The sequence below is a fragment of the Camelus ferus genome, chromosome 19 (assembly GCF_009834535.1).
Source record: "Camelus ferus isolate YT-003-E chromosome 19, BCGSAC_Cfer_1.0, whole genome shotgun sequence".
NCBI lineage: Eukaryota > Metazoa > Chordata > Mammalia > Artiodactyla > Camelidae > Camelus > Camelus ferus.
In genome coordinates, this window is record NC_045714.1 from 42,320,688 (window position 1) to 42,339,019 (window position 18,332).

An 18,332-nucleotide genomic window follows, 5' to 3' on the forward strand; every position below is an offset into this window, starting at 1 on the left:
CCGCCCGCAGGAGCCGCCGCCGGGGTCCGCTCGCCGGCCGCCTCCGCCGCCGCCTGTTCGCGCCCGCCGGGCCTGCGTCGCCGCCGCCTGTGCCGCCCCCTGCGCCAGAGCCATGGCGGGCGCCGCGTCCCCCTGCGCCAATGGCTGCGGGCCCGGCGCGCCCTCGGACGCTGAGGTGCTGAACCTCTGCCGCAACCTCGAGGTGGGCACCGTCATGACTTTGTTCTACTCCAAGAAGTCGCAGCGGCCCGAGCGGAAGACCTTCCAGGTCAAGCTGGAGACGCGGCAGATCATATGGAGCCGTGGCGCCGACAAGTTCGAGGGGGCCAGTAAGTGCGCTCCCCTCCCCAGGGCCCGCTACGCGTTCGGGGGCTGCGGGGGGCTGCTCCCGGCTCCCGCGCACCCCGGCCCGCCGCTGAAGAGACTTGGGCAAACTTTCAGGCCCTCCCCCACGCCCTCCGGGCCCCGCCCCCCCTCGGCCCGGGTGGTCACCGGGGGCGGGGGGCATCCGGGTCCTCAGTCACCTGACAGGACACCCCCTCCCCCAGCCGGGGGGAGTGCTCCAGGCGCATTGCCCAGAGGCCTAAAAATTCTAGCGGACTGGAGACAAGCGGGTCAGGCATCAGGTCCCCCACACCCCGGGAGTGGTGTTCGATGAGACGAGGGAAGCCAAGGCAGCGTCCCCTACCCAGCCCCAGAATCGAGGGTCGGACCAAATGCAGCCTTTCTCCAAAAAGAGCAGTCTTGGTAAAACTTCGGGCCTCCAGGCTGGGCTCTTATTTACAAAGGAACCTTTGGGTTCCCTAAGTAGAACTTAGGCAGATGTTGGGGTAGGGCTGGTTTTGGAACAGAGCCGGGCCTACTCATCTCTCTCTTGGGGAGAGAGGGAGGAAGGTGGTCCTATTTGGTTTGGAAAAGTCTGAGAGGAGGCAGAGGCTGCTTTTTCCTGCTGTTCTTTTGTCCTGAAGCTGAATTTTGGAGATCTGTGTGAGTGGGTAGACACTCAAAGCCAAGACAGGGACTTTCGGTAAAGGGGCCAGACTCCCCTTGCCCTTGGAAGTATCTCCTCAAGAGCTTGGCCTCAGAAAAGCCGGCCTCAGTGCCTTGTGTCGGGTTCTCTTCCAGAGCACACAGCCAGTCTGGGAGTCTAGCCCTTTGTGCTCTAAGTCCTGTGTCCCATGGCTGCAGGGAGCCAGGAGTGGCTACTTTTAATATCCTGCCGTTTTGCCTTCGCAGGCCTGGGCTTGGGTGCTTTTGCAAAGGAGAGAGTTGGGGGATTTTGAAAAACCCCAGATCTTTCAGAGTGTTATTCCACTGAATGTGTGCCAAACGCGTGCCTCTGCTGCGGCCGGATGGGCACCCAGCTCTGCCCTCCATCCTCCCACCTCCAAGCGTGAGAGATGATGTGTCTGCAACCCCAGTCTGTGGGTTGCTTCCTGCAAGGATCCCCAGAGACTGGTGTTAGACACAGCCAGGCTCAGAACTAGGTCCATTGGAGTAGGAGTGGGATCAGGAAGTGACACCCCCAAGGGAAGGTCCTACAGACCTCTTTGGGTATGGTGTACTTGCATGTAGATGGTTGAGGAGATTAGGAGGAAGGAAGGTCTTGTGGTGAGGCAGCCGTCCTCAACTACAAACTCCAGATCTGACACAGCTGTTGAACTTTGAAACTGCAGCTGCCTTCCTCGGTGCCCCCATCAGCCCTGTCAGCCATTGGGAGCAAATTTTAGTATTTGAGAGACTGGATTCCAAAGTGGAGGAAGGACAGACACTGCAGAGAGCTGAGATGGTCCTGGGAACATCATCCAGGCATCAGACTCCAGGCATGGCCCCTTCCTTCCTTCTGTGGTGCTCCCTATGCTCTCCTGAATTGGTGGCATTGGCTGGAGGTTCCCAGATAAAGATTTCCTGGGTAACAGGCTGCATTTCAAACCATGCATGTGACCAGCAGGCAGTAAGTGCAACACAGTGGTTGAAGACAGGACTGGATTTGAAGGGCATATATAGTTGTGTATCCCTCTGGTCAGCTACTTACGTTTTCTGAGACTTACTTTCTGCACCTGTAATGTGGGAGTTATAATATATCCACTATATGTGGTTACTCTGGGGGTTAAATGAGAAAATTGAGGTAAAACATCTAGTATAGTCCCTGACACATTGTAAATGTTTAATAGGTGGAGCTGTTAATAATAACAGTAATAAACCATGACTGCTCTCCTAGGCCCTGGACTGGAAATACGTGGCCGTAGAAGAGGGTGAGAGTGCAGGAAGGGAGGACAGGACCCAGTTCACATTTCACTTAGATCACTGCCCGGAAAAGGGAGGAAATGGTTTTGTTTTGCCCCGACCCATCTGCTCCTCACTTACCTACCATGTAGAACAGTGTGTAGAGTTTTAAGTATAAGGAGATTTGCACACCTGACTCCTGGGTTTGACTCTTGTAAGTTGGAGCCTGTACAGAAGGAAGGGGTATGGAGGCAAGAGGGTGGAGGTGGGAATGCAGAGGGTGTGATGACCCCAGCCCCCTCTGGTGGGTCGGCCAGAGGGGTACAGATCAGTGATCTCATCAGTTAGCTGGGATTTGAGAGGCTTGGAGCATGGGCAAAGGATGCAGAAGGGGCCCTGGCCCTTTGATTTTGGAGGCCCAAATTGAAGGAGTCTGAGTGAGAAGGCTAGTAGATGCTTGTGTGTTCAGACATGTTAAATGTCTGAGCCTCCCACTGAAGCTGCCCCACTGCTGCCCATTCCTGGGTGCAGCTCATTGGTGGGTTCTGAGCCCTGCAGCCCCCTCTGCGTGCTCTGAGGAAGGTTGGACTGCTGTCGAGGTCTCTTGCCTCCTGATCCCTTAGCCAGATGCCTCAAGCATCTGGCCTTTTTCTGCTGACCATGCCAGGGTGCCAAGCAGTGCCTGTAGCCTGGCCAAAGAAAGAGACACTTCCGGGATCCTCAGGGTGTGCGTGGCCCTGAGGAGAGGCAGGTTCAGTGAATGGCACAGTTCTCACGTACCGGACCTCGTTCCAGCCTCTGCGCCCTCCCACTTTACCTCTCACTTGTGAAATGGGGCTGCATGTGCTCATTTCTGGGGTGGGAGTTTGGCTCAAAAGAGGGGTAGGAAAGTGCCTTGGTGCCGGTTGTCACGGTGGTGTGACAGGAACCAGGTAGACGTTTGGCTTTTTATGTTACAGACATTGAGTACAAAGCAGTACAGACTTCCTGCTGAGTGCTACAGAGACTTCTCATCATGTTTTCTTGGCTGATCCTCACAGAGGCCCTGGGGGGTGGTCCAGAGTCCCATCCCATTTTATAGATGAGGCAGTGGAGATGTAGGAAGGAATGATGCCACAGCTGAGAGTGCCACTGTGTGATGGCCTCAGCTGGCCCCAGCTCTCCAGCCAGTGGCGGGCCGGCGGTCTAAGCTCTTGGGTTGTGCTGTGAGTTGGCCTCGGGCCCCCATCCTTGTGGTCTTGTGTTGCTGCTCTGAGGAGGCTGTACCTTACAGACGTCCTCAACTTCTCTATGCCCTGGCTTCACACTTTTCCTTCTAGGGTGAGGTGTTCAGTCAAGGCTCACCATAGGCCCGGTGGCCTGGTGGTGGCTCCATGAAGGGCTCTGAGTGTGAGCCAGGCATGCCCGTGGGGACTGTCAGAGCTCCAGGCTCTCGTCTTTGCTCCTTCCATTGAAACCCTTCTAGACGCCAGGCTTCTTCAGGTGGTGAATGAAAACAGGCCCTTGCCCTCAGGGAAGCTGAAACCGCAGTGACAATACCGAGTGATAATACCTTTGATGATGGGAGGTGGGAAGGGGCAGAAGAAAGCAAACGCTGGACAAGGTGGTCAGGCTCAGATGAGGTGACGCTGACAACAGCTGTCTGAGGTCTGACCCCTGTGGCTGTCAGACTGCTGAGGAGATAGACCAAGAGGCCAGCTCTGAAGGCTGGGCCCAAAGTGCCTGAGGAGGGCAGGCCTGTGTCATCGGGGATTTTCTTTGTGCTGGCTGCTTGCTCCCTGTGGGAGAGGGGCGAGAGCACGTGTCCGGATCTCCAGAGCTAGCCGTCCTTGCCCGTGTGTTTCCTGTCTGACTGTAGTTTTTCCAGGGGAAGTCAGACCTCTTAGTGTTTCCTCAGCACCCCAGGCTTGCCCTGATGTGTGGGTTTCTAGACCAGCCCGGCCAGGCCACCCTGTCCAGCTGGGGCTTTTTCTTTCCTGTGAACTGAGGAAAGGAGCCTACTTCACAGATGTCTGGAAGAGCTGACTACACCAGCGCTGGCGCCCCCAGCACCTCCAGCTTGCGTGCGTGTGCGTGCGTGCTCGGGCATACGAACTCCGCACAGGCTTGAGTTGCCGGTTAGAGATCTTGGCCACTAGCCTTGTTTTGGGTAGCCTGTTGGAATGAGGGGCATTTATTTGGTCAATAAATATTGCTGAATGCCTCCTATTTGACTGGTACTGAGGATTCAAAAGATAAGACATGATTTTTGCCGTTGAGGAACTCCCAGACTCTTGGAAGAGACAGGGTTGGGAATGTGTAATTATAACCCCGGGTATGCTGTACCATGATACAGGTCTGTGCTGAGAGCTTTGTGAGAACAGAGTTCTGCTCAGCAAGTGGAAGGCGGGGGTGAGAGGAGAGAGCCAGGAAAGCTTCACTGTGGAGGTGACTTGTGAACTCGGCCTTAAATTATTGAAGAACTTGTCTCTGCCCCAAGTGAGGCTCTGGGGATCACTGGGGCAGGCTTGGGGATGCTTTCTGTGCTGCAAAGAGTCGGGACAGCGTAGAAAGGGCCATGGTGCGTTGTGCTCTGCCCTGTGGGCAGCAGCCGTAGCCAGAGGCTGAAGTGGGACTGTCTTGTGTTTGTCTGGGAGAGTTTGAGGAGGGAGGCCAGTGAGCCGCTGCAGTTTGCAGGAGAGAGCTGGTGAGCACGGCATGGCCTCCTCGCTGAGGCTGACAGACGCAGCGGTGATGGAGGGGAAGGGGTGGGTCTGGAGGGAGGAGGCAGTGGAGCCATGATAGCTTAGCTTTTGGGCTGTGAACTCAGACTGCCTGGGTTAGAATCCTGTTGTGCAGCTTACTTGCTCTGTGATCTTGAGTGTGTGACTTGATCTTTCTGGGCTCCTCACCTACAAGAGAGGGATAGTAACAAACTACATTTTTCTCGTAAGGGTTTTGTGAGGATTTGGTGAGAATCTGTAAAATGTTTCACATCGAGTGTGGCGCCGTGTAAGTGCCTCGTGCATGGGTGCTCTGACGAGGAGGAAGGTGAAGATTAAGTTCTCTGGGAGGACCTGTTGAATTGAGGAGGCTGGTGCTTGGCCACCAAGCCCTTTGATTCCGAGAGGAGAAGCCCCACCTAGCCTCTTTCTCGAATCTCTCAGCAGCCTCTCTGTTGTCAGGGCTCTTTTCTGCTGCTGACTTTTACAGGGTGTCAAAGCAGTTGGCTGGGAATAGCTGCTTTGGTATCACATGGAGGTATCAGATTGTCCTATTTCTAAGAACCTCACCCCGAGAAACGCTATCTGAGCACATTGGTGGGAGACCCCTGTCTTCCAGGAAGTGCTTTAATGCCACCACCTTGGTGTGCTAGGGACTGCCTCTGCCTCTCCAGGCGCCGTCCATGTCGATCTCAATTATCTCATAGCATCTCTTTCCACTCTGCCCTTTGCTCTGGGATGTGGCTTCAGGGAGGCCAGAGATAGCTAATTTGGAGGGAGGAAGTGAGGCCTGCTGTAGCAAAGGCCTGATATTGGGGGAATTGGAGACTCTTTCCCCCCCCTCTCCCCTCCCTCTCTTAGACCTGGAGAAGTCAGAGGGTACTTTGAGGAGAGTCCTAGGAGATGTGAAAGTGGGATGGGAGGAGGGGAATGTTCTGGAACTTGGGGCAGAGTGCTTTGTTCAGAGAAACATCGCGCCGAGCTTCCCGGAGTGGAGTTGGGGGTGGAGATCTTCCAGAGCAGCTCTGACAGGTGATAAGACTCTAGGCAGAGCTGAGGGTGAGGAGTGGCCTCCAGCAACTGGCCAGAATCAGTGAGCTTTGGGTATGAGTCTCAGCTCTTCCTGTGACCTTGGCACAAGTTACTTAAACCTATCTGAAACTGATCTTTAGCCGTAAAGATAACTCCTCCCTTACAGAGCTGTACGTTAACACTGGTCAAACTAGATCGCGTATGAGAGTTGAAAGATCTTACATGAGAGTGCTCGGCACAGCACGTGGCACCTGTGGTGCTTCATAACTATTTGTTTCCTTTGCTTTCACCGTAACTAACTCCAGAGCTCCAGTTCTTTCTGCCACCAAGCCAGCCACCGTGGCTGCCCTGACAGCCTGGGCTAGAGGGCTGTTTCCTCCTCTTGTTTGTTCCTCCCTGGGTCTGTACACAGAGGTAGGGGCAGGAGAAAAATTGGGTATTTGAACGGTGTGTTGGAGTTACCCAAGCATTTTCTCATCCGTCGCCTTGTCTGAGCAACACTGCAGCTCCGAGGCTGGAGGGAGGTGGGAGTGCCAGGCTCTGTCTTCTACATGAGGAAACCGAGACCCCAAGGCTGGGGTCACCCAGCAAGTTCATGGCAGCCTGGGATTTCTGATTTCCACTACACTGCTCAGTTTGTTCCTCCATGCTGGAGAAAACGACAATAAGGTGGATGCTCTCTAGGAGCAGGGATGTTTTTCCTTTTTTTATGTGGACAGAGCTGTCTGATCCCTATTCCGCCCCTGGCCAGATGTGCCATTTGACCCACCCAGACGTCCATCTGTGGACACGCTGGACTCGGTGCCTTCACTGAGACCCTGTGCCACCCTCATCATGCCTCAGCCCCCACCGAGATGCTTTCCTCACTGGCAGGGGTGCAGGCAGCAGAAGAGCCTGACCTGAGTTGCTCTCATTGTTATGGTGGCAACCGAACCGAGCTTTTGCCAGGGAGAAGGGAGCCTGGGGGCCCCGTGCTCTAGGTGCCTGAGAAGGGCCTTTTGAGGGCCCTGACGACAGGCTGAAGCACGTGCGTTCGTCTGTATGTTCCCTTATCCATCCCATGTTTGTGGTGGGCACACTGAACCGGACAGACGTGACCATTCCAGCCTCTGACTTGTTCACTGTGACAGTAGATCTCTGGCCTAGTGTGCTTTCCATATCACCATAGCTACTCTTTCCTAAAGAGGAAAAGAAAAGAAAAAAGAAAGAAGAAGGCCTGGAACAGCTTTCTCGGGGCCCTGTGGACACTGAACAAGTGAGACCCCACTTGTGCCGCCCTGGCTCAGGACTGGCATTTGCCGATGTTCCAAGCACTGTGGAGTCTAGCGGCGAACACAAAGGCTAAGGCACATACAGCCAGACAGGAAAAATAGTTCTGGGGTCCGGTGAGTGAAGGAAGCAAGCCTGAGGCTCCTGTCAGTCGAGGGCGGAGGACTGCTGTGTTATCTCAGTGGCTGACAGCAGGCCCCTCTTGCCCTCAGGCTGCGTGTGCGAGTTCTGACAAGCCACTCCACTGTCTCCAGAGAGATACTCTGGGCAGATGAGGTCCAAGAGGGATTTGGAGAAAGGAGGCTGGGGCGGAATTAATTTCTGTGACTTGGGCACAGGGCGCAGAGAGGTGGCCCTGCTGGCGTGGCAGAGTAGACTACTGCCTGGGCGGGTCAGGAGGCTGCCTTGGCTGGGGTCTTGGAAACAGGACTCTGTGTTCAGACTTGGAGGTTTATGTGCCCTTGCCCAGTTTTCTTTCCACTTTCACCCCGATGCATGTGCCCCTGCTGGAGCTGCCCCCAGGCCTAGTCTGCTGTGGCCACAGCTTCCTCTGTCACCCCAGAGTTAGAGCCTCTCATTAGAGCTGGTGTGCTGGGGCCTCCAGAGGGAGTGGGGACTGGTTGCCTCTAGAGAGCCCCTCAGGGCCAGAGGAGAGGGAAGAAGTGTGTGGGGGGTGGTTCCTGGGTTTCCCAGGGCTGGGGAAGAGGCGGTGGGGACACGGTGGGGGTGGTTGCTTTGGGGGAGGCTGAGGTCCCAGGAGATGCGGCCTGAAGAGTCTCGGCTTGCTTCCTGCCTCAGCTCTTGACGTTCTCCCTCTCCTCTTTGAAAGGCTAGTTCCTTTTGAGGAGGTGCTTGGCTAGCCTTCGAGAGGCTGCAGTGGCTGAGTGCCCAAGCCCAAGTACTAGCTCTCTCTGCCCCTCGTCACCTCCTAGGAGCTGGGCCCATCCTGGGGGAGGCAGGGAGGGCTCCTTTTTATAGCCCACATGTAGGCTTTGTGTATAGGCCCTGCTGCTTCCTTCCGGGCCCTTCCCGGTGTTGGCGGGTAGCCCTGGCTTCAGCAAGACTCAGGATGTACAATAAATGGGGCGGGGCTTTCTCCTGCAGGAGACTGGCACCTCCCTTGCTGAGCCAGGCCTGGCACAGAGCAGCCCGGGGTTGGGAAGCAAGAAAAGGGGGTGACCCAGTCCTTGATCCTGGGAAGCTTGAGATCTGGACTGCAGAAAATCATGACAGCTCAGGGCTGGCAGGGACAGTTGTGCCTAAAGTGCTGTAGGCTAAGTGGCCTGCCCCCGTGGGCCCCTCCCCCGCTGGCTGGCGTGTGGCCTCGGTTAGAGGACCTGTGCTAGGCTCTGAGGTGCCTGGGAGCGAGGCGTGGGCACATTGAGGAGCGAGTGGTTTGACCAAAGCCCTAGGCCTTGGCGGTGTACAGCTGGCCAGGCTGATGAGGGGTTGGGCCACAGAGAGTTTGACCACTTGTTTGTGTGAGATCTAATTCTAACTCAGCAGGGGTGGGCCTTTCACAGTGGAGTTGTCTTCCTGTTTTCTTGAACACCTGGGGATCTGGCTGAGCTGAAATGTCCTGAGGGAAGCAGTTGCCCCCCAGATCCCAGTGTCCTTGGCTCGGCCTTGCCTGTGGTGGGGAGTAGGGCGTTGACCATGCTGGGACTCTGGTTGCCAAGCTGTGGGTGTGTGGTGGGTGAATTCTAACCCCATGGGATTGAGTGACTTCAACCTCAGGTCCAGAGAGTGTGGGCCCAGAGTTCATGGAGTGACTAACCCTAGGAAGGAGGAGAGAAGTTGGCCACACATCCCAGAGGCTTCTCCGCCTACTCAAGGGGCAGGAGGTCAGCTGGGAGGTTGGGCAGCAGCATGGGCAGGGGGGATGGATCCGTCTCAGGCGCTGCAGACCACTCCCCCCAAACAACTTCATTTATTTGGAGGTGGCTCTCCTCTTCCTCCCTTCATCACTTCCTCGACCCACAATAATAATTGAGTGTAATATGCCTATGTTCCCTTGTCAGTTTCTACCTGGGACTGTGGCCTTTCTTGGGAGCTCTTAGCATATCCACCAAGGAGGTTGGGAAACATAGGATGTGTCACTTTGTCAGGAGTTACTCAAGGCCTCTTGAGGCCAGCAGTACCCAATGTAGAGAGAATCCCCTCCAGTGAGAACACCTGATGCCCAGTCTGTTCCCATGAGGCTGTCCTGATCCCTGGCCTGAGAAGTGGCCCGTACTGGAAGGGGAGGCTCTGAAGGCTGGGGTGGGAGGCGAGGAGACAGCTATCTGTGCTGGATGAGGAGAGACCTGGAGCTGTCTTAAGACGATGGGACTAGGGAATTAAAATCAGGAAGGGGAAGTCTCAGGGTAGCCACCCCTCTCAGTAGGGAAGGTGATTTTGAAGAATCTGAGCTGGGCTTCCTGGAGAGGCAGTGAGTGGGTGTTCCCTGCCACCTTGGAGGGAGATCAGAGACTAGATCACACACTTGGGACTTGGCCCCGCCAGGAAGCAAAAGGAGGACAGGAGAGTGGCATGGCTTGGGCTGGCGTGGCCCAAAGGGAGTGGCCAGATGCTGAGGAGAGCCTGGGCCAGCAGCTCGAAAACGGGAGAGCCGGATTGGTGTGCAGGAGAGGCTGTTGAGTGAACAGGCCTGTGACTTAATGACCCTTTTCATTGTTTAGAACATCTCCAACCTCCTAGTCAAGGTTGACTCTGTTGGAGGTTAAAGGGCTGGTCCCACATCTCTCCCCAAGAAAAAGGAGGGCCATGGTGGCAGTGATACAGAAACCAGAGAGGCAGGCAGCCAGGGCCCGGGTTGGGAGACGGCATGGGAGTCAGCAAGCACCATAGGAGAAGGCCTCTGCTGTCCTCCTTCCACCTCTCCTCCCATTTCAGCCCTGATCACTCGACCCCCAACCAGAGGCCCCTATTGGTTCCTTTCGGAAGGGAGGTCCCAGACTTCTTTCCGTCCATTTCCTGCTAGGCACTGGGCCATTGATGCCACCAGACACGGTCCATGTGCTCAAGGAGCTTACACTCCAATGGAGAAGACAGTCTGTCAGAGCCTTAAAATACACAAATGGTGCACATTCATCTAGGCACTTGGTAAGTAAGATTGTGAATGGTATAAATAAAGCCGGTAGGACTTGTTCAGGGGTTAGATTGGAGGACGGTGAGAGAAAAGATGTTAAGGGTGATTCTGAAGTGTCTAGTTTATGCACCTGTTTGGAGGTGATGCTGCTAGCAGACCTAAGGGGTGTGGCAAGAGGCCTGGTGAGAGAAGGCCATGTGTTTGGTTTTGAGGGGTTGACTTCGAGGTGAACAGGTGGAGACCTCAGGTAGGTAGTTGGATTAGGCTTAGGAGTCAAGGACTAGGCTATAGCTGTGCTTGTGAACTATCTGACGTTGGTAATCTAAGCTCTGGGTGTGGATGACACTGACTGGGGACAGGGAGAGCATCGGAGAGGAGAGGCCCTTGGCCTGGGCCTGGATGGAGGCCGGCGTGTAGTAGGGATAGGCCTGGAGCCCGGGAAGAAGCAGGAGACCCAGGAGAGCTTATGGGGAGAGGTCAAGGGCAGAGCTTCCAGTGGGAGGGTGGTTGTGATCAACCTTGCTGGTTGTCCTCAGGGTCAGGAAAGAGGAGGCTAGAAAAGTGACTTAGGCTTAGTATTCTGGTTCTCCATGTGGTCTGAATATACCATGAGGGGCATTTCATTGGGCCTTTCAAGATCCTGGACACTCTGGTTCCTGACCTTGCTGGACCCTCAGCCTCTCTCCTGTGGGCCGCCAATAAAGAACGCGGGCAGCACCAGCCTGCAGGGAAGGCAGAGGTCAGCGTGCACAGGGCTGCTTGGGGGAGTCATCTGGGCTTGGGCAGTGAAGTTGGAGCAAGCGCCTGGTCCTTGCTGTGTTGCCCCCACCTTCCCTCCCCTCTCACCTGCTCTAACTCTAAACACCCCTTTCCCCAACAACCAAACTGCTGTATTGCTGATGCCTTTGGCTTTTGTGATCTAACACCCCCTACCTTCCCCTCCTTCCCAACCAGCAGCAACCGAAACTCCCCAAGTCCACCTGCTGACTTTCTCTGCTCTTGGCGCTGCAGGCGTTTCCCTGTTGTTCCACTCTTTGCAGGACCTTGTAGTTATCTGCTTCCCCATCTGTTTCCTCCACCAGGCAGGGGCTTTCTCAAGGGCAGGAACTCCAGTGCCTTATTGATCTCTGTTTACCCAGGACCCACCCCAGGGCCTGACAGGGAGTAGATACAGGCCTAATACACATTTGATCGGAGGTGGAGAGGGGAGATGAAATGAATGGATAAACCCAGGAGACTGCTGCTCATCTCTCTCCCAGCTTGGAGTTCCCTGGGTGGGGCCTCTTTGCCCTTCCTTCCTTTGGGGCTGAGGCATGCTGTTCCCACCTCTGGAATGGGTGGGATTAGTCTTGCATCCTAGGGAACAAGGCCGCCCGCCTGGACGTGTGAAGGCTCTCTGTGGCTGCCCTGCTTTTTCTCTGCAAACCCAGTGTCAGGGGTGGCCGCTGCTGTGGGGTCACTCCGGAGGGTCTCAGTTCTACCACGAACCATGTGACCATGACAAGCCCCTCTGGGGCTTTCATTTCCTCACTGCTCCTAATAGAAGATTCACCTAGACTCTAGACTCCAGATGGTTCATGAACTGGCGAGGATCCTTTACAGCTGTGGCCTGAAGCAGTTAGTACACAGAGGTGCAGGGTCCCATGTGGGAGGAACCCATGGAGCCCCATCCAGCTGTCAGAATGGCCTTTTCCTGTTTATCAAGGTGGGAGAGGGGCTGGCTGCTCTTCTCGTCAGGTGTTTGGGGAACAGTGATGGATGAAGCCCCAGCGGGGAGCAGGTGCTGAGCTCTGCCCTGGGTGTTCCCTGTACTCCAGGGTTTGGCTAGGGCTTATATCCTGGGAAGGCGGTCCGGTCGCCTCTCCCCTGGTGGTCTGATTTGAAGGCACTGCTGCATGGGAATGGGACAGATAAGCCCCAGCCTCAGCTTCCCTTGGCTGCATGACTCTGCGACTCTGGGTCTCCAAGCCGGGATCCTTGTCCCCTATAAAATGGAGGGTGAGAGCTACTCAGCCCTCTGTTCTCGCAAGAACTAGGAGCTGCTCCTGACTGTTTCTGTTGAAAAGTGGAAGGGGGAAGGTTATAGTCTCAGAACAAAGGGGAAGGGAACTCTCACTCCTTCCAGTCCTTGGGCAGTAGGCGGTCAGCACGGAAACCCCTGGCATCCCAGGCCCTGGCTCATATGCTCAGGTTCTGTCCTATCTCCTCAGCCACCTCCATCCTTCCCCTTCTGAACTGTGAGGCTCTGTCATAGCTGTCTGTTCCCAGATGGTCCAGGCGCCCTGGGTGCAGAGCCCCTCTGCCTCTGGCTCACTGTGTGGGGCGGCAGAGGTGCAGGGCCGGGAATCAGCCAGTTGGCGGTACTTCCTTTTCTCCATCTCGGCATCCTTTGGGGGAGAAAGCTCAGTTCCATTTGTGCTCCCTCAGGCCCTGGGTGTGTAGTTCCTTTGGAGGGTGATGCAGGAGGTGGCTGACTTGAGGGGTGGGGCTGGGCATGGCCCATCTGTTTGGCCCAGGCTGTGTGTCTCCGGAGATGTGACTGATGAGGGACTTCTGGGAAGATGTGCACAACTCTCCTGACCCAGGGACCTGCTCTTTTGAATCTCCTAGTGACTTTGGCTTAGAGCCAAGCAGAGCGTGGTGCTCAGGGAGACCTGCCTCTTCTGTTCTGTTTTCCCCAAAGTGCCATTAGCTTCCCCTGTCTCCTACCGGCTCTAAGAACTTTTGTACAAGAACCTCCCAGTGTTTTCAGACTGCTGTGACCCCCAGGGGCCACGTCCCTCCCAACTGTGCCTAGTCTCTCATTTCTGTCCCATGGTCACCTCACTGACCATTGCATTTGCATATCTGTTGTAGCTCCTCAACCTTTACTGCCCCACCATACCACCTCTTCCAGGAAGTCATCCCTGATACCATCTTTGAGCATCTGTGCTCTGAAGTCTTAACTCCCAGTTCATTCCTGCTTTCAGGTACTCTGTAAACATGTTGAAGCCTCGCCAGGGACCTACCTGGGTTTGGGGAATGGAGAGAAGAGGCAGATGTGGTTTATTCCTTGTGGAGCTCACAGGACAGTGGCCTCAACACCAGGAGGCACTAGACAGAGTTGGGGAGCACCAAGTATGCCACTGAACTTGGCCTGAAGGAAACTAAGTGGGAAGGTGGGCCTGGCACAGGCAGAGGCTCAGAGTTAGGAGGAGCGTTGGGAGCTGATGTGGGGCTGGCGTCTGTGGGTCTCATGGCCTTGTCTGGCCCTGGACCCTTTTAAGGAGGGCTGGGGTTCCTCCACTTTCCTCCGGCACACTCTGCAGGGCTCGGTGTCCACATCCCACAGGTGAGGCAGTGGAACCTTGAGTGGAAGGGACCTGTCCAGGTAATAATTCATTTACCTCTTTCAGGTTCTCTGGATTTTTTTAAAAGCTTTCATACTTATCATGAATTAGAATTTTTTTTAAATTGCAAAATGCATTTATGTTCATTTTTACATGGTTGATTTCTTTTGCAGTTTACAGCAGTTAACCTATACACTTTTTAAAGGAAAAACTGTCTTAAGAGAAGTATTTCAATGAATGCATGTTTCATGTCCAAAAATTTGTGATATGTGCTGTTTCCTTTTTTTGTGTGGTGGTGGCGGTAGTAGTGTTCTGGGCCGTATCTTCATCATTTGGGGGTTTAGTTTTCAGTATGTCCTCCTGCCCCTTTCTAGTAAAATCACTTTCCTAACTCATATCTCATTAACATCTCTCAGGGACTCCAGGAGTGGTGGTCCCATTTTGCAGATGAGGAGAGTGAGGCTCCCGGTGGAGCCATGCCTCCTCCCCGCCTTGCCAGTGCTTTTGCTTGGGATTCTTCTCCGTACGTCCTCCTTGCCTGATGTGTGGCTAAGAGCCAGTGGGTTTGGGGGAATCTCTCTGGTGTAGAGCCGTTTGGAAAGTGGCTTTGTTGAGCGCGGGGGCTGCTAGGACACAGGTTCCTGACCACGAAGCTTCCGTGTAACTTAGGGTCTTGGATCTGGTGCTTTGGCTTCGTCTCCACCTTCCAGGGCCTGCCATGGTCAGGGCAGGACTGACTGGCTCTCACAGGCCGGGCTCATTAAGGAGCCCTGAAGAAGGCTTGGTGACCTGCTCTTGCCACCACCCCCTTTTTCTTCCCTGGGTTTCCTGTTCTGGGGCTCTGCCTGGTCGACAGGAACACTGCACCTGTGCACATTCCCACAGTGGATGTCCCCATGCACTGGGCAGGAGGCAGGCTGGTGGGGGACTCGTGGCTTGGCCTGATGTCTGAGATGGGTGGGGAGCAGGTTTCTGAGACGGGAAGCAGGCCTGCCTTCAGAGAAGCCTAGCACAGACAGGTCCTCTGTGGTCATTGTCCTCTATCGCTTCCCAGGCTCCAGACTGGCTGCCTGCTGTTCAGTGTGTCCCCTTCATGGCGGCCTCCCCTCTCCCCATGCAGTGGAATAGGTGCTGTCCCTGGGTGGGGCCTGCTCTCTGAAGGGTGTGTCTGAGCCGGCCCTGGGAGGGCAACAGCAGCTGCACAGCTCCCTGAGAGCTTAGAAGTGATTCTGTGCTCAGAGGAGGAAACTGAGGCTCTGAAACGGGAAGTGACTGCGTTACTGGATTGTCCTGAAGGCAGTTGCTCTCCAGGCCTGCAGGACCCAGGTTCTCCGCTTTGAGTAACTGCTGGCCTCTAGTCTCTGAGTCCTCAGACAGGGAGTCTATCCTTGGGCCCAGAGAGAAGGGAAGGGTCTGTGCTTTTGCAAAGTCAGTCTGAGGCACTCTGCCTCAGTGCTGAGAGCTGGGCCCTGACCCAGGCAGCAAGCAAGTTTCTTCACATAAAAACCGAAACTAAGCCAATCCAAGGTTGAGGGCGATCAGGGCAGGGCACAGCTGCTCTCCCTTGTGGGTACTTTACATGTGTAGTTCTCTGCAGGTGAAGGGTTTATGGAGGCCTGCCGTCACTAAGGCTTCACTTTATCTACAAGCTGCCTGACAGGAGAGAGACTTGCACGAAGCCTGAGCTGTATGCTTGGAAACAAGATTTGAAACTTGGTCTTTGTGATTTCAGTTCTGTTAGTCTCCTGTTCTGGTACTCCTCCATTTGCAAGGTCGGGGGCACAGTGCCTCACGCTGTTGGGGAGTGTGTAGGTGGGGTGCTGGGGCTGAGGCTCAGGAAGCAGCCTCTGGCTGAGAGCACGTCCACATGCGCTGACTGAACTCAGGCTCAGGAGTCCTGCTGTTCCCCCGTGGTGCCCCATCCTTGCCAGACCCCTTTTGGAGCTGGGGAAATGGCTGCTTGGGCCGAGGCAGCTGTGGGCCAGCTTCACCTCGCCTAGGCTTGGGTTTGCCCCCAGCACAGCCCTGGCAGTGGCCACAGCTGTCTCCCTGCTGCTGGCTCACGTAGGCCCCATGTCAGCGGCAGAAGGCATGCATGCAGGGGCTTCAGACTTCACTGGGGCTGGTGGTTCCTGGCTGGGCCCTTACTGCCACCCTGTGAGGAAGGAGGAATCCCCAGTCGGGGAAACTGAGGACAAAATAGTGTGGGACTGTCCAGCGCCACACAGCTAGAATTTAAGACCTGTGTGGTTCTCCTGTGCTAGGCCTGGGCAGTCTTCAGGAAGGGAATGGTCAGGGCAGGCTTCCTGAAGGAGTGGGAGGAGACAGCCGGGCCTGTGAGAAGAAGGTCCTCAGCCCTCTGAGCTGGCCTGTGAGGCCAGTCCCTGGCCCGGATGCAGACGGTCCCCCATTACCTGGAGCCTCTTGAGGAGGGCTAATCTATTTCTTCATGAGAGTTTGTAGGTGATTAAATGTCAGGGACTGAATTCCCCTCACCACCCAGGGAGCTAATCTTGTCACTGTCTACCATACCGTCCCTGAAGCCTGGGAGCCTCTGCGTGGGCCCTGGGGACTTGGTCCTTAGAGGAATGAGCTCTCCATGGCTCCCGATGGGCAGAGCCAGCTAGGTTGTGCTGACGGAACTCCAGGCCCTCTCGGGTTTGGGTGAGCTTGGGAGGGGGGTTGTCATAAATGAAAGCCCTACTCCTCTGCTGCACGTCGGAGGTGGGGGCCTGGCTGCTGGCCCCTGGCTGTGGGCTCCTGCCCTTGTCCTCAGAGATCGCCCCCTCTCTCTCCCCCACCTCCAGCCTAGCCAGGACCTCCAAGTACCGCTGACTTTTCTTTCCCCCATATCCCTTGAACATTGTTCTCTATGGGAATGAGTGCTGGGTCACGGGTCTCCTGCTCTTCTAAGCATTCTCCTCCCCGCCTCAAGCTCCCAGGTCCTAGGAGGGTCTCTCTCCCTGCCTTTCCTGTTCCACTGCAGGTCTGACCCAGACCTTGCTGAGGGCGCTCCCCTCCCCCTCCCCCCAACTAAGGCAGAGGCCATGCCTGTCCCAGGGAGTCCCCTCCTCTTGATGGCAGCCCCTGGGGCACCAGCCCTGGTTCTCAGGAAGGGGACTCTGCTGTATTTCTTCTAGGAGGAGGGGGATGGCTGGTGAGGTGGGAGATCATACAGGATGCCACTTGAAACCTTGGTAGAGCCTCTCACCCTAGTGTCACGTCCCTCCAGCCTGCTGTTGGCTTGATGGACTTGGAGGGCATCAGGGCTAGGCTGGTACCTCCAATGGGGAGAAGTATGAGGGACCAGGTGTGACCAGCAAGAGCTTGAGAGACGGGCCTGTGGCCTGGAGCTGCTCTGTGTCTACCTGGTCCCTGTCTTGGGTGGGAGCCTCTTCTGCCTCCATCCTGGTCTTAGTGGAGGTGTGCTCAGGAGGATAGGGCAGGCCAGAGGTTCACCTGGGACCCACTGGCAGTGTGTATTGTGTGTGTGCACACGCATGTGGAGTGCCTGCAGGTGGCCTACCAGCAGGCTTCAGACTGGCCCTGAGGCTGCCTGCTGAGCGAAGCCCATTCGTGGACTAACTCCCTCTAATGACTTGCGGCAGCTGCGCAGACAGGCCCGGGCTGTGGGTCACGCAGGCCTTGTGGCCTGTATGCATCATGTGTGTGAGGTTGTGTGCCTATGTGAGAGGGTGGGAGGGGGATGACAGCAACTCTGCACCGGAAAAGCATGCTGGTTTCTGTTTCAAAGGGCAGGGTTTGCAGTTATTCTGCAGTTTCTGATCTGGGCATTTCCCCTGATCATTTCATCTCCTTCCATCCTTGGGGACTTTGTCTTCTCAGACTGGGTCTTTGTGTCCCAGTATCCCCCATCTCCCCTCTGTTTCTACCTGAGCGTAAGCTTCATTTCAAAAACTGTTCCCATTTTGCTGCCCCTTCCCCCTACAAATGTGCCTGGTGTTTTTCCGTTCTTCATTCCTTCAGCAAGCACTGGATGGCCTGCTTGGCCTGGGAGAGATGAAGAGCGTACACACACATAGTGCCACTGGGTGTCGAGGGCGTGATTACTGCAGGAGGGCGCTTCCCAGTTGTGTCTTTGGAGGGAGAGAATGGAGCCTGCAGGTAGACAGTCCCTGACTAGGGACCAGGGTGAAGTGCAGGGTGGGAAGCACGACTGACTCTTCCTGCCCTTGGTCCAGCTTAGTTTGGGTGGAGCAGAGAAGATAAGAAGGTAGGTGTGGTGGTAAGTCACTGAGCCCCATCACAGGGCCCTGAAGGCAGGAGAAGGAGGTGGTCTCCTTAGCAAGCAACCTTGGGAGGATCAGAACAACGTTTTATTCAGATTTGGAGGCTCAGGAAGGATGACTGATTGGTGAGAACTGGTGGGGGGTGGGGGAAATGGCAGGAAAGCTGGGGCTTTCAGCTGGAGGACCAGGCTTGAGGGGGTTGCTGGGGGCATGGGAGCAGGAGCCTGGGTAGAACCAGTGGTGTTGGGGCTGGGCGGGGCGGGGTTGGGCTCGGGGCGAAAGCAATGCTGCTGTTCAGGGTAAGATAGATGGGGCGCAGCTGTGGCTAGAGGGACAGGAAGAGGGCCTGGGGATTGGGCCCCTTCGGACATCCCAGCCAGGCTGGTGTGCACTTTGGGGTGGAGGCGGGCCCAGCACTGTGCTGGCACCCCTC

General features: G+C 55.7%; 1 protein-coding gene across 7 annotated transcripts in view; it reads left to right on the plus strand.

Moving 5' to 3' along the window:
* Positions 1–18,332, plus strand: part of PLCG1 (phospholipase C gamma 1) — a 38,552-nt gene that overhangs the window by 491 nt on the left and 19,729 nt on the right. For all 7 annotated transcript variants that reach the window (XM_032462303.1, XM_032462301.1, XM_032462305.1 and 4 more), the window contains exon 2: positions 11–329. In XM_032462303.1, the coding sequence (XP_032318194.1) occupies positions 113–329 (217 nt within the window). In that variant the 5' untranslated portion in view covers positions 11–112. The remainder of the gene's footprint in view (positions 1–10; positions 330–18,332) is intronic.